The sequence below is a fragment of the Symphalangus syndactylus genome, chromosome 2 (assembly GCF_028878055.3).
Source record: "Symphalangus syndactylus isolate Jambi chromosome 2, NHGRI_mSymSyn1-v2.1_pri, whole genome shotgun sequence".
Lineage (NCBI taxonomy): Eukaryota > Metazoa > Chordata > Mammalia > Primates > Hylobatidae > Symphalangus > Symphalangus syndactylus.
In genome coordinates, this window is record NC_072424.2 from 116,067,867 (window position 1) to 116,082,982 (window position 15,116).

Below are 15,116 nucleotides of genomic sequence, written 5' to 3' on the forward strand. Positions count from 1 at the left end.
TCACTGCAAGCTCCGCCTCCCGGGTTCATGCCATTCTCCTGCCTCAGCCTCCCAAGTAGCTGGGACTACAGGCGCCCACCACCACGCCTGGCTAATTTTTTGTATTTTTAGTAGAGATGGGGTTTCACTGTGTTAGCCTGGATGGTCTCGATCTCCTGACCTCGTGATCCGCCCACCTCGGCCTCCCAAAGTGCTGGAATTACAGGCATGAGCCACTGCGCCCAGCTGGAACATTTTTTAATATGAGAATGATCCAAAGTTGTAGCAAGCACCAAAGGAGACACAGAATTTTTACTCCAGAAATTTTCACATGACCTAGAAAAGGAAGTAAAGAGACATGATTTCTCAACTTTCCTAATTCTTATTTCCTAAGAATTTCATACCTTATTTCCTAATTTCACATCAATTTTTAAGGCTACCTAACATAATTTTTTTCCTCAATATTTTTTCTTTTGGAGTTAAATATAACAAATTTTGGATTTTTTTATTTGTGTGTGAAACAAGATTCATGTTTCACTGGAAGACTAGGAAAATGTATACTCTTCTTAAAAAATTATTTTCTCCCTAATATCTTTTATACCACTGTCATTAAATTTGACATTCTCTTATTGAACATTCTAGGGGTGTGTTTTGTGCATGTTTGTGTCTGTCTCTCTTTTTGTCTCTCTCTCTCTCTCTCAGACACACCCACCCAAATCCTCCTTCAACCAACATTTATAGAGAGCTGAATTGTGCTATGTGCTAAGGTCCCAAGATATGTACAGCTTATTCTCAATCAATATTTATTGGTTGTAAATTGATGAAGTTGTTCTTCAGTCTCTCTCTCTTTTATTTTGTAGCAGGGTCTGACTCTGTTGCCCAGGCTGAAATGTAGTGGCTCAGCCTCCCAAGTAGCTGAGACTATAGGCACCACCACACCCAGCAAATTTTTTTTTCTTTTGTAGATATGGGGTATTGGCCAGGCATGGTGGCTCACACCTGCAATCCCAGCACTTTAGGAGGCTGAGACGGGTGGATTGCGTGAGCTCAGGAGTTTGAGACCAGCCTAGGCAACATAGGGAGAATGTTTTTCTACAAAAAATACAAAAATTAGCCAAGCATGGTGGTGCACCTTTGTCCCAGCCACTTGGGAGGCTGAGGCAGGGGGATCACTTGAGCCTGGGAGGTTGAGGCTCCAGTTAGCCATGTTTCCACCACTGCCCTTCAGCCTGGGCAACAGAGCGAGACGCTGCCAAAGAAAGAGAAAGAGAGAAAGAGAGGAAAGAAAAGAAAGAGAAAGAGAAGAAAGGAAAGGAAGGGAAGGGAAGGCAAGGGAGGGCAGGGCAGGGTAAGGCAAGGCAGAGAGAAAGAAGGGAAGGGAGAAGGGAAGGGAAAAGGGAAGGAAGAAGGGAAAGGAGAAGGGAAAGGGTCTCACTGTGTTGGAAAGAAGGAAATAAAGAAGAGATGAGGTCTCACTGTGTTGTTCTGGCTGGTCACGAACTCCTGGGCTCAAACGATCCTCCCGCCTTGGTCTCCCAAAGTGCCAGGATTACAGGCATGAGCCACTGCACCAAGCCTTTTGGTCTCTTAAGATGTGCAATAGTTCAGCCAGGCGTGGTGGCTCACGCCTGTAATCCCAGCACTTTGGGAGGCCAAGGCAGACGGATCACGAGGTCAGGAGATCGAGACCATCCTGGCTAATATGGTGAAACCCCATCTCTACTAAAAAATACAAAAAATTAGCCGGGCGTGGTGGTGGGCGCCTGTAGTCCCAGCTACTTGGGAGGCTGAGGCAGGAGAATGGAATGAACCCGGGAGGCAGAGCTTGCAGTGAGCCGAGATCGTGCCACTGCACTCCAGCCTGGGAGACAGAGCGAGACTCTGTCTCAAAAAAAAAAGTTGTGCAATAGTTCATGAGCTGAGGGAGTTGTACATAAAGCCTCTCAAGTTGTTCTTTGGAAGCAGTTGGTGGATCCTTTGAGCCTCTGCCTCTTTCCAGCTGGGAATATTCATATGGAGAGGTTTGGCAGCCTTGGCTGCTCCCACCAGCTTGGTGTCCCTCGTGCCAGGGCAGAGAGCCCAGCAAACATTGCTAGTCCCCAGAATAGCTGTGTATTAGAGCACAGCATGGCCACTGGTTGCAGTAATAATGATGGCCTTGAGCCATCAAGAAACAGTAAAATTATAGTTAGGGTCTTCTATTTAAAATTAAAATTATCCAGGAGGCAGGTGGATCACTTGAGGCCAGGAGTTTGAGACCAGCCTGGCTAACATGGCAAAACCGCATCTCCACTAAAAATACAAAAAATTAGCCAGGCATGGTGGCGCATGCCTGTAATCCCAGCTACTCAGGAGGCTGAGGCAGGAGAATTGCTTGACCCCAGGAGGCGGAGGTTGCAGTGAGCCGAGATTGCACCACTGCACTCCAGCCTAGGCAACAGAGCTACTCCGCCTCAAAGAAAAAAAAAATTAAAATTATCCATACAAAATAACTCCACTGCCAAAGTTTCAGCTATAAAATTTAGCTCTCAGATAACTTCTTCTTTATCAATACATCCCCAGTAATTCCAGATGAATGAATTGTCACAGTGGTGAGGACTGACTTCCAAGGGACCACCCTCATTTCTTATGAGAATTAAGAAACATAATCTTAGCAAAGTCTTTTTAAAATTTGAGGCTAAAGCAGGTCTTCAGTTTTGTCTTTGTGTACCTTTCAAATCAATACTTATTTATAGTACATGCAAAACCAGGGCTTGTGTGAATTTTTTATGTGGCCATAATATGGCCCTATAAATGTTGCAGACTGCCCAAATTTCAGAGTTCCATAAATTTCCCATCAGACCAAATATGTTTTATGAAATTATTTTTTAAACGTAGAAATCAATACATTGGAAAGAGACTTCACAAATGTTTGGTTGTTTTCAGATATCCTTTTATTGACTGTAATTTAGTTGTAGGTCTATTTAATTCTAGTGACATCACAATATTTTTCTATTCAGGAGTTGGACTCTCCTTCCAAATTACAGACCTATCACTCTGTGGTCCTGTTACCAACAGCTGACTCTCTTCCATCACTGCTGTGGTTCAACTGGTGGCATTGATCGTTGCTTTGGCTACCCCCAGCCACTGGGTGCTGGCCTGCGTCCATCTCTGGACTGAGGCATGTCCTCTTGCCCCCTTGCAAGCGCCACTTCCATGATTATAAATTAGCAAAAGAGAAACATTGATGCTCCACTGAGACAGGGAGATGGCAGATTTCCTTTGTTCCTCTAAGAGAAAGTTATGAAAGTAAAAACAGAAGAGAGGGTGAAGGGAAAAAACTCCCTGAGTTATAAACCCTTTCTTTCACTCATTATTTATTTTGATGTCAAAAGCTTCAAACCTCACTTTGTCATAAACGTCCATCAAGCGTTCATCCCTACCCTGTTATCAGGGGGCTGCTTTCTCGGCTGAATCACAGTCATTCAGTGTTTCTCAGTGACTCCTATTTTCAGACAGGTAATATGCCATTGAAATGAGCCTCCTTAATTCTACAGGATTCAAGAGAGCCTTTCTTTTCAAAGCAATTAAAGTTTCATATGGTAGGGGAGTTTGAAAATGTTCGGGCAAATAAAGTACGTTTTTTATAAAGACAGTGCTTGACATGAGCTGTGATCACTGCAGAAATGCCTCTTTGATCCTGGGTAGAACAAAGTGATATCTGTGTAAGGTGCTTCCTCAGCACTAAAGGAAGGCAACTGATCAAGGGTCATGGGCACTGACTTTGGATTGCTGTTCCTTAGATTAGCGGTTTTCAGTTGCAGTCTTGTGACTTACTTTGACCAACTGTAAGGCTCGCTGCAAACAATATTTTATAAAGTGCCAGATTTCCTAAAAGATAGTGTAGCAAGTATAAATCTCAGTTGTACAAGATATATCTATTTCTTTACATTAAAACAAAGCTGACTCTAGCCCCCCAGCCTGCCTAGCAGGAAGAACATTTGGTCTCTGCCCTCCCTTTAGTTCTTATCCCAGGGTCAAACCAGAAGCTGGAGCTTGTGTGGTGTCTGTAAGGGGAGGCCCCTCGCCTCTTATATCACCAGGGAGCCCCCATTATCTCCAGTCATAGGCTCCCTAAGGGTCCCATGATTTTGCTACCATTGTCCGCCCTCCTCGGAAGTCCTGCCAACCCTGCAGGTACTGCCAGGCGGTGGGCAGCCACAGACCTGCAACCTCTGCCCAGCCTGGGCTCTCCCTTCTCTGCCTCACTGCTTCTTCCCCTGTCTCTTCACCCTCTAAGGAATGGGCCGAAGTCTCTGGAAGGAGCTCTGGCTTTGTGACTACACAACCAGGAAGGCATTTATGCTGTTACCAGCCTCCGTTTTTGGCTCTGTGGTGTAAACACCTCAAAAGATGGCAAATACAAGTTTACCTTGCTATCTTTGTATAATACAGAAGGTAAAATTACAGGAAGAAAACCTCAAATAAATAAATGAGTATGTTATGCTGCCTCTGTCAGTTAGGATTAGGTTTGTTTGCATGTATAGAAAACGCAGATGATGGCTTGGCGCAGTGGCTTATGCCTGTAATCCCAGCACTTTGGGAGGCCGGGGTGGCAGATCACCTGAGGTTGGGAGTTCAAGACCAGCCTGACCAACATGGAGAAACCCCGTCTGTACTAAAAATACAAAATTAGCCAGGCGTGGTAGTGCATGCCTGTAGCCCAGCTACTTGGGAGGCTGAGGCAGGAGAATCGCTTGAACCCAGGAGGCGGAGGTGGCGGTGAGCTGAGATCGTGCCACTGCACTCCAGCCTGGGCAATAAGAGCCAAACTCTATCTCAAAAAAAGAAAAAAAAAAGGCAATATTACTACAAAAGGAAAGAGATTCATTTCCTTTCCTCTAAATTGAGTCTGAGGTCTGACCTCCAGAGCTCCATAATGATCAGGGACCCAGGTGCTCCTGTCTTTCTGCTCTACTCTTGTTAATAGGTGACTGTCATCCTCAGGTTTCCTCATGAACCGAGACAGCTGGTGCCGGCGGAGCTGCTGGCTTCTCATCCATAGTCTGAGCAAGAAGGAAGAGGGCAAGGCTAGCAAAGGAGCCACCTGAGAGCTAAATACGGCTGCTTTCAGGAGCTCTCTGGAAGCGCCACACAACAACCTCAAGTTCACTGACCCCTTCTAGGAGACAGGGCACATTGCAAGCCCGAGTAAAGTCATGATTCTGTTACCAAGTTAGAAGAAGATGGTTTTATATAGTAACAAGCAGTTTCTAATACAGCACCATATTTTGTTTTAAAAACCAACTGTGGATTCAGAGTTATCCTTATTGTAATGTCATTGGTGACTTCCATTCTTGAATGCTGTCTCAGACAGAAAGGAGAACGAAACCAATTTTTAGGAAGTTTATATAGACATAAATACGTCTGAGCTCTAACTTCAGGAATTTTACATAGGCACACACACATATATATATATATATATGGGCTCTAGCCATTTCTGGGATCTAACTTCAGATCCCAGCTCTAGCACTGAACAGCTGTGACCATGGGCAAGTTACTGACCCTCTCCCTGCATCACATTGCCTACCTGTAATGTAAGTATGATAAACAGTAGTACTTACTTTATCTATTCTGCAGATTAAATGCAGTAGTACAGTAGGGGAAAGGTGAGGATTCATCCAAAATCTGCTGTAGTGAGTGCCTGAGCAAGCCAGCAGAAAGATTCCGGTCAGAGTGGGCCATCTAAATCAGTGATGTCGCAGGAAGAACACTGGAGTGGGGTGAATTGATTCTGAGTGTTACTGTAGGAGCCTGTGGGTGGGAATAGGCAGAATAGAGGGAATGATGGATGGCATGGTTGTCAAGACTCTAAAAGGACCTGGCATTGGATGATTTGGCCATCTAGAGTCTGAAGTCATGCAGGATAATGGCAGGAAGGGCAGGAGGCATTGGGGTGAAGAGGAGGCCACAGACTCCAAGCCAGGGTGGTCAGTGAATGTGGCCGTGTCTGGCATATCGTGAAAGAGAGTTTCAAGGATGGGTGGAAGACCTGGCCAGATGATAGGAGCCTCAAAGGCTGAGAGTTTGCTTGCTTGCTTTAATCAATGGAGGAAGAGAAGTATTCTAGAAGCAGGAATGGAGAATAAGCAGTCTGACAAAATCCTCTACCAACACCTGGCATTGTGGAATATAAAACTGAAAGAATACAATAATATAAAAACCACACAAAATCTCGCTCCTATAGTCTCAGCACTTCGGGAGGCCAGGGTGGGAGGACATAGTGGGCAACATAGTAAGACCTCGTATCTACAAAAAAAGACAGCACAAAATAAATATTCATACCACCTAGAAGCTGACTCTGAAATACCTTGGCATCTTTCTTTGCGGTCATTTTTCATCATATGAATGTGCTTATTTACATGTATCTACAATAATAATAATGATGATGATAATAGCTAATCTAACATAGCACTTCCTGTATGCCCTGCATTATCTAAGGGTGTTACTGATATTAACTCATTTAGTACTCATAACAACCCCATAAAGTAGATAGCACTATTATCCTCATTTTACAGATGAGAAAACTGAGACACAGGTTAAGTAATAAGTCATCCAAGGTATGTACATAGCTAGGAAGCGGTGATACCAGGATATGAACCTGGCTCCAGACAGCACGCTCATTACACTGCACAGTACCAGGATGGGGGGAATGAATATGTCATATGTGTAATTTTGTAACTTACTTTCTACTTAATATTTTATTGCCATGTTCCTTGTGTCTTTAAGTATTCTTTGCAAATATGACTTAGGATGCGTCTATGATACCCATTCCTGCTACCTTACCACAATGTACTCAATTTCTCCTTTTGGTGTATCTTTAAGCTGTTCTTCACATGCTTCTCTTAGAGGATTTTTAATTATTTAGGAGATGCTGTTCAAGAACAGAAAAACCTCTGGAGCTGATTAGCTCTGTGGGCGGCGGGGGTGGGGGGAGGGGTGGGGAACCATGGTGGCTGAAAAACTGTAGCCCAGCAAATGTATGCGTTTTTTAAGTCCCGACAGACTTAAAAATACCAGTGGATACCTGGCATCTCATTGGCTCCTGGGAACCTACACTAAAGGAACAGAAACTCAGCCAGAGATTTATAGCATACCAGCAGATGCCATTCATTTATTTATTTATTTATTTATGAGACAGAGTCTCGCTCTGTCACCCAGGCTGGAGTGCAGTGGCACGATCTCGGCTCACTGCAACCTCCGCCTCCTGGGTTCAAGCGATTCTCCTGCCTCAGCCTCCTGAGAAGCTTGGATTACAGGCGTCTGCCACCATGCCTGGCTAATTTTTGTATTTTTAGTAGAGACGTGGTTTCACCATGTTGACCAGGCTGGTCTTGAACTCCTGACATCAGGTAATCCATTCATCTTAGCCTCCCAAAGTGCTGGGATTACAGGCATGAGCCACTGCACCCGGCCTATATAGCCATTTACAATGATGTTTTCCAGTAATATTTAATGGTATGAAAAAATATCATAATGTAATTTTAAAAAGGATTTAAAATTCACATTAAAATGTTAATACTACTTATCTCAGCCTGGTGTTATTACAGATTATTTTCTTCTTTGTGCCTTTTTCCAAATCTCTAAAAGAATTTCTTGCAACCTCTATCAGAACATAAAGCAGTAATGTTATATAAAAATTAGAGCCGTAGACTTAAATAAATCTGTGACTAAGCAAAGTTGTGTAATCTTATCACGAAGGTTTAGAAAGCTGATAATGCCCGGTGTTGCTGAGAGTGGGTGTAAGAGTGCTCTTGTGCACAGTTGGTAGGTGGGAAAATTGGTATAAATCTATTTGGAAAATAGTTTGTATGTATCTGTTAAACTTAATATACTTATTCTGCTTTTAGTACACTTGCAGAAGTACTAACATTCATTTCATTATTTTAGCATTTTTCATAATTGAAACAACATAAATGTCCATCAATAGAGCATTAAGATCAAATAAATCAAACCACAATGTAACTATGCAGTGGTATATGCACGGTCATTAAAAAAGAATGAAACAGACCCAGAAGTGTCAATATCAAGACACATCTAACACGTATTTTTAGAAAACATCAAGTTACAGTTTGACATATGTAGTGTGATCTCGCTTTGTGGTATTTTCATACACACAAGGAAGTGAGTCTTGCTGTTAGAAGTATCATTGGGCCTTGGGAGAAGCGGGGACTACTGTTCTTATTTTTTATACTCTTCAGTACTATTAAATGTTCTAAATTAATGTTTATCCAAAAAGGAAGTACCAAATTCTCTTAGACACAGAAGAGACTTTAAGAGGTCTCTTGTGCTACTCTTGTAGCTACTCTTCCCCTGGTAAACAGTCAAGTAGGTGATCCATCCTCCTGTTCCCACAGTAAAGCACATCTTAATTATAGAGGGAGAGAATGAACTTTAGTTACTGAACACTGGGCAATGCAAAGAGTCAGAATATGTTAAAGGTCATAGTTCTTATAGTTTGTTACTCTAAATCGTTTAGCACATCAGTGAGGCCAATCAGAGGGAAGAATGGAAAATAGAGTATCTACTAGAGACGTACAGGATATCGCAGAATCTTTTCATGACATTGGAAGCAAGTAGAGCATGGCTAGTGCAAAAATCTGAAGTGTGGGCCCAAAAGACCTTGGCCAATTTTGAGCTGTGTAACTTTGGGCAAATTACTGTCTCTGGGGCACTTTCCTTACTGGTAAACAACAGGGCAGGATTAGAAAATGATGTATGAGGAGAGATTGGTTCTAGGCAATAGAAAGCATTTAATAAATTATTCTTATCATGTTTCCATTGTTATCAATATCACCAGTAAACTATATCTGGCATAGCAAGAAAATGGCTGTTTTCTTTAAGTTGACAAAATAGACCTTATTTTGTTTTATTTACAAATTTGCCAGCTCTTTGTAATTTAAGAAATTAATCTGCATGCAGGTGTAGGCTGGTGCCAACAGATTACCTGTAACAAAGGTAACCTGACAAAGTCTTTCCTATTGGGTATCTCCCCCAGCAGTGCCTGCCGGGGCTTCGTCACTTCTCTGCTGATTTTGGTCTCCATGTCAACACTCACATTAGTGGCCTTTTTCACTTTCAGCATCTGAGCAAGTGCTCAGTTTTCCAAAGCATCCCAAGGTAAATAGTAGTTGGTTTCAACATTTTGAGAGGAATTATTACTGATGTCTAAAATGAAAGCCGTTTACAGATTCATTTTTTTCCTTGTTGATAGACTCAATTGTACCTTTCATCTATGATCCAAGATAGTTAAACACCCAACCCTGAATGCTACTTTCTGTTTTACCATGGAAGGAGAGTGGTCTTGTGCCCTATGTCTCCTCCAGATAACTGGAATTAGCCCCACCAGCACCTTGAGAGTGCCAGGAGTTCCCATGGACCATCAGGGCTGAAATACACTGCTTATGTTCTAACCAACGATGGCAGTTTTCAGATCTCACTTGCAGTCTGATCTTCGTTTTAAATGCACCTCAGCCTTGCCGGGCGTGGTGGCTCACACCTGTAATCCCAGCACTTTGGGAGACCAAGGCGGGTGGATCACCTCAGGTCAGGAGTTCGAGACCAGCCTCAACATGGAGAAACCCCGTCTCTACTAAAAATACAAAATTAGCCGGGCCTGGTGGTGCATGCCTGTAATCCCAGCTACTTGGGAGGCTGAGGCAGGAGAATTGCTTGAACCTGGGAGGCAGAGGTTGCGGTGAGCCAAGATCGTGCCATTGCACTCCAGCCTGGGCAACAAGAGCAAAACTCTGTCTCAAAAAAAAAAAAAAAAAAAAAAAAAATGCACCTCAGCCTTGCCAGGCATGGTGGCTCACACCTGTAATTCCAGCACTTTGGGAGGCTGAGGCGGGCAGATCACCTGAGGTCAGGAATTCTAGACCAGCCTGACCAACATGGAGAAACCCCGTCACTACTAAAAATACAAAATTAGCTGGGCGTGGTGGCACATGCCTGTAATCCCAGCTACTGGGGAGGCTGAGGCAGGAGAATTGCTTGAACCCGGGAGGCGGAGGTTGTAGTGAGCTGAGATCATGCCATTGCACTCCAGCCTGGACAACAAAAGCAAGACTCCATGTCAAAAAATAAATAAATAAAATAAATTTTAAAAAATTATAAAATGTACCTCAGCCCATGATCACAAAGTGCTCTTGGTAGAAAATGTCTTGAGGCAACTTCAAAATTTCTACAGTTTTTTATTTCCCCTGCCTTGTTTTATAAGGCAGAGATAATGCCCACTCTTTGATTGTCTAAGGTGGTTTTATGGGAATAATATATATGCTTACTCCCACCAAAAAATGTTCATACTGCCCTCAAATATGGCAAAGATCTTGAATTATTTTCAACTTTGAAAGCATTCTCTGGTCCACATCTTCTTACTTACCTATTTATTAAAATTCATTGGGATGGCCGGGCATGGTGGCTCACACCTGTAATCCCAGCACTTTGGGAGGCTAAGGCAGGCAGGTCACGAGGTCTTCGAGACCAGCCTGGCCAACACGGTGAAACCCTGTCTTTACTAAAAATACAAAAATTAGCTGGGCGTGGTGGCGCACGCCTGTGATCCCAGCTACTTGGGAGGCTGAGGCAGGAGAATTGCTTGAACCCGGGAGGTGGAGGTTGCCATGAGCCAAGATCGCACCACTGCACTCCAGCCTGGGTGACAGAACAAGACTCTGACTCAGGAAAAAAAAAAAAAAAAATTCGTAGGGACAACATCACTGGATAAACATTCTAGCTGTAAATTTGTATCTCTCATTTCTTTGACTGTTAATTCTAGAAAACTCTTACATTTCATATGAGCCATATTTTTTATTAAAGAATAATTTTAGACATGATTTTCAGAGTATATGGACATGTGTAATTTGCATGCACAAATGTAGAGATGAACTGTTTCCCACACATCCCTAGATTTCAGCCTCCAAGTATTTGCGGGAACAAATGGCGCATTCATTGAAAATCTCTTAAGGTGCTCTGAGAGGAATGGCTCGGTGTGTTTTGTTCCACACTTGTCTGGGCTAGTATTGCCTGTGGGGCTTTGGAGGGTAAGAGAAGATGACAGTGTAAGGACACAGATGTGCAGTTGTCTGTGAACTGCAAAGCTGCGAGCTGACCACCAGGCTGGAGATAGTCAGGAACCCTGAGGGCCTGGAAATGGCTGTCTGCAGATGGCCTTAGGACCAGCATACTAATAGATGCAAAGAAGCTGACGTCAGTAATTTTTTCACCCCAAGCTCCCTGTGAAAGTTTGAGCCATGATACCAACAACTCTGACTGAATGAACCCATCTTCAGAGCATGAGATATAGTTGTTTGTTTTTTCAGTTAATTTATATAAAGCTCAAAGGGATCTTCAAAATGAAAACATTAGTAAGTGTAAAATATCTTAAAGAAAAGATAGTGGGGAGAAAGTCAATAGCTATTATTTAATGGTTTTTTTTGAACCTCTTTATTTCCTCATTTTTTTAACAGTTTGATTGTGAGATAACTCACATACCACACAGTTTACCTGCTTAAAGTGCACAATTTAACGTGTTTTTTGTTTGTTTGTTTTTCATTTTTTGAGGCAGAGTCTCGTTCTGTTGCCCAGGCTGGAATGTAGTGGTGTGATCTCAGCTAACTACAGCCTCCACTTCCCGGGTTCCGGCAATTCTCATTCCTCAGCCTACCAAGTGGCTGGGACTACAGGCACGCATCACCATGCTGGGCTAATTTTTGTATTTTTAGTAGAGATGGGGTTTCACCCTCTTGGGCAGGATGGTCTTGAACTCCTGGACTCAAGTGATCCGCCTGCCTTGGCCTCCAAAAGTGCTGGGATTACCGGTGTGAGCCACTGCGCCTGGCCTAACGTGTTTTGATGTATTACATTATTATTTGTTTTCATCATGGTAAAAATATATGTAACAGACTTTGCTATTTTAATAAATTTTAAGTATACAATTCAGTGGTACTAATTATATTCACAGTGTTGTGCAAGTATTTCCAGAACTTTCTTAACATTCCAAATAGAAGGTACTCTGCCCCCGGTCCCTGGTCCCTGGTAACCTCCAATCTATTTTCTATTTCTTCTGATTTATTCTAGGTACTTCATAGGGTGCATCATATATATTTGTTATTTTGTGCCTGACATTTAACATAATGTTTTCAAGGCGCCTCTATGTTGTGGCATATATCAGAACGCCATTCCTTTTCATGGCTGAGTAATACCCATTTTATATATATATTACAATTTGCTTATCCATTCATTTGTTGATGGGCACTTCAGTTGTTTCCACCTTTTGGTTATTGTAAGTAATGCTGCAGTGAACACTGATGTACAAGCGTCTGTTCAAATCCCTGCTTTCAGTCCTTTTGGTTATATAGGAGTAGAAATGCTGGGTCATATAGTGATTCTATGTTTAGCTTTTCAAGAAACATTATTGCTTTTGAAAAGTTGTATTAATAACTTTTCTAAACATCTTATGTGCATTATTGCATCTAATTCTCATGCAATCATGTCTATTAATTCTTATTCATTCAGCAAATGTTTTTAAGGGTCTACTATGTACCAAACACTGTTCTAGGCATTGGGGATTCTATAGTGAACAAAATGAATAAAATATCACCTTCTCATTGATTTTATAGTGGTGATGGCAGATGATAAACAAGTATATATTAATATAAAACTGGGTAGAATAAATGCCATTGAGGCCATTTTTTAAAAGCCAGGTAAGCGGCATATTGGTGGGAGGCAGGAGTGGATTTGCTATTTAATAATGGAATTAAAAGGGAAGGTCTCTCTGTCACTTGAGCAGAGACTTGGCAGAATTGAGGAAGCGCAGCATCCAGAGATCCTGAGATCATTCTAGGGAGTGGCAAAAACAACTGCAAAGGCCCTGTGGCAGGTCCAGGCCTGGTGTGGCTGAGGGACAGCAGGCACTCAGGGTGGCTTTGGGGAGTGAGAGGGAGAGAGGAGGGTGAGGTTGGAGTTTTATTACATCGTGATGGGGAGCCACCGGAGGGCTCAAACTAGGGATAGAATGCAGTCAATTCTTCTCCCTATTACAGGAAAAGAAGGTGAGACTTAGAGGGTTTACATAATTTTATCAAAGTTGTAGCTGCTAAGTAAGAGATCAGGATCCAGGCCCAGGCAGATCCACTCCTGAGCGCATGCTCTTCGCCACCAGGCTGGGGTGTGTATCTGGCCCTGAGGATATTCCTGGCTAGCTGTCAGTGCTACACAGAAATGTCCTATATGATGCAGTATCTCTCACAATGGGTTCGCAGCTCTCTGGAAGCCAGTCCTGCCAAGCACACTGTTCACACCCCCAAAAGTCCCTTCACTTTCTCCCTTAGGCATGATGCACTCTCCTGGCTTTGACGGGAATAGCAGCCTCAGCTTCCAGATGCTGATGAACGCAGACAGCCTCTACACAGCTGCACACTGTGCCCTGCTCCTCAACCTGAAGCTCTCCCATGGTGACTACTACAGGAAGCGGCCGACCCTGGCGCCAGGCGTGATGGTGAGTGTGCCGTCCCTCGTTGGACTGGCAGAGGGCAGGTTGTGGCCTCCTGGTGTACAGCCTAGCCTCAGTGCCCTGAGTGAGATGGCACAGCGTGTTTTGTTCCACACTGCTCTAGATTGGTAATGCCAGTAGGACTTTGGGGGATGGAAGGAGATGACATATATATAAGGGCACAGATATACAGTTGCCCAGCACCGTGAGCACAGAGCTGCCCACTGGGCTCCAGTGAAGAATGTATGGACGTGAGGCCCTGGAAATGGCTGCCCAGGGATAACCCAGTAGTTTCATCTTGTGTCATTATTAAACGTGTATAAAACCTGTTCAAAACCACATCATTGACGTGTTAAGGGAGATCAGAAGATGTGCAAGAAATTTGCTGAAAATGAGTTGTGTTTTTCTTTTTTTTGAGACAGAGCCCCGCTTTGTTGTCTAGGCTAGAGTGCAGTGGTGTGATCATGGCATGGCTCACTGTAACCTTAAACTCCTGGGCTCAAGCACTCCTCCCACCTCAACTCCCAAGTAGCTGGGACTACAGGTGTGCACCACCATGCCTGGCTAATTTTTTAATTATTTTTTGTAAAGACAGGGTCTCGCTATGTTGCCCATGCCAGCCTTGAACTCCTGGGCTCAAGCAATCCTCCCACCTTGCCCTCCCAAAGTGTTGGGATTACAGGCATGCGCCACCATGCCTGGCTGAAGGTGTGCACCTATAAAAACTCTTTACCGTATTCCAACATGTTCCCAGACCTACTGTTGACCCAGAACTAAGCTCACTGGCTGTTGCTCATAAGCACCTCCTGTAAGGGGTGCAATGAGAATGTTGATTGTCCTGTGGTTAGCTCCTGTGTTGGAGCAAGCCACTCCATGGTGTACCCTATTATCAGTTCCTGAGCCTAAATCCGTGGATCTACGTGAAGGAAATCAACAATCATTTGCTTGCTTGATAAACTGTAAATTCCCAAAGGTAAGTGATTGCTTCATGAGCATAAGTGAAGTATCTCTGGAAATGTGCACATTCCTGCAGGAGCGCGTTCCGCCTCTGCTGCTGTTGGGACTCCTAGAAAAGGAAGCTCTTACGCTATTAAAGACATCTGTGCAGTTGCAAACCTTCCCACACATCCAAGAGTAAGAATGTAAAGTGCAGTCTCTCTAATCCTTCTGCAAGGTATCTGTCAAAAGGTGTCACCAGTGAAGGAAACCTCAGCACATTTGGGAATTCTCCATCTCTACTTCTCCCCACTTGCCGCCCCCTTACCCAATACACAAGCCTTGGTTTAGTTCAGGGCTCTGTGATGTGAAGAGGCAGCAGAGGCACTTAGGAGCCTGTTAGTGAGCAGGGTGTTATGTGGTCACCTTCTCATGCGATCTCTCTGTAGAAGGACTTCATGAAGCAGGTGCAGACCAGCGGCGTGCTAATGGTCTTCTCCCAGGCCTGGATTGAGGAGCTCTACCATCAGGTGCTGGACAGGAACATGCTTGGAGAGGCTGGCTACTGGGGCAGCCCAGAAGATAACAGCCTTCCCCTCATCACAATGCTGACCGGTCAGTGGTTCATCGCAAGGCCTTGGGGCACGTGGCAGGGTGGGACGGCTCATGC

The 15,116-nt window shown here is 43.7% G+C and overlaps 1 protein-coding gene across 3 annotated transcripts in view; it reads left to right on the forward strand.

The window, feature by feature from the left end:
* The window catches only part of ARFGEF3 (ARFGEF family member 3), a 190,869-nt gene that overhangs the window by 103,974 nt on the left and 71,779 nt on the right, over nt 1–15,116 (forward strand). For all 3 annotated transcript variants that reach the window (XM_055265344.2, XM_063622611.1, XM_063622614.1), the window contains 2 exons: nt 13,350–13,516; nt 14,896–15,061. In XM_055265344.2, the coding sequence (XP_055121319.2) occupies nt 13,350–13,516; nt 14,896–15,061 (333 nt within the window). The remainder of the gene's footprint in view (nt 1–13,349; nt 13,517–14,895; nt 15,062–15,116) is intronic.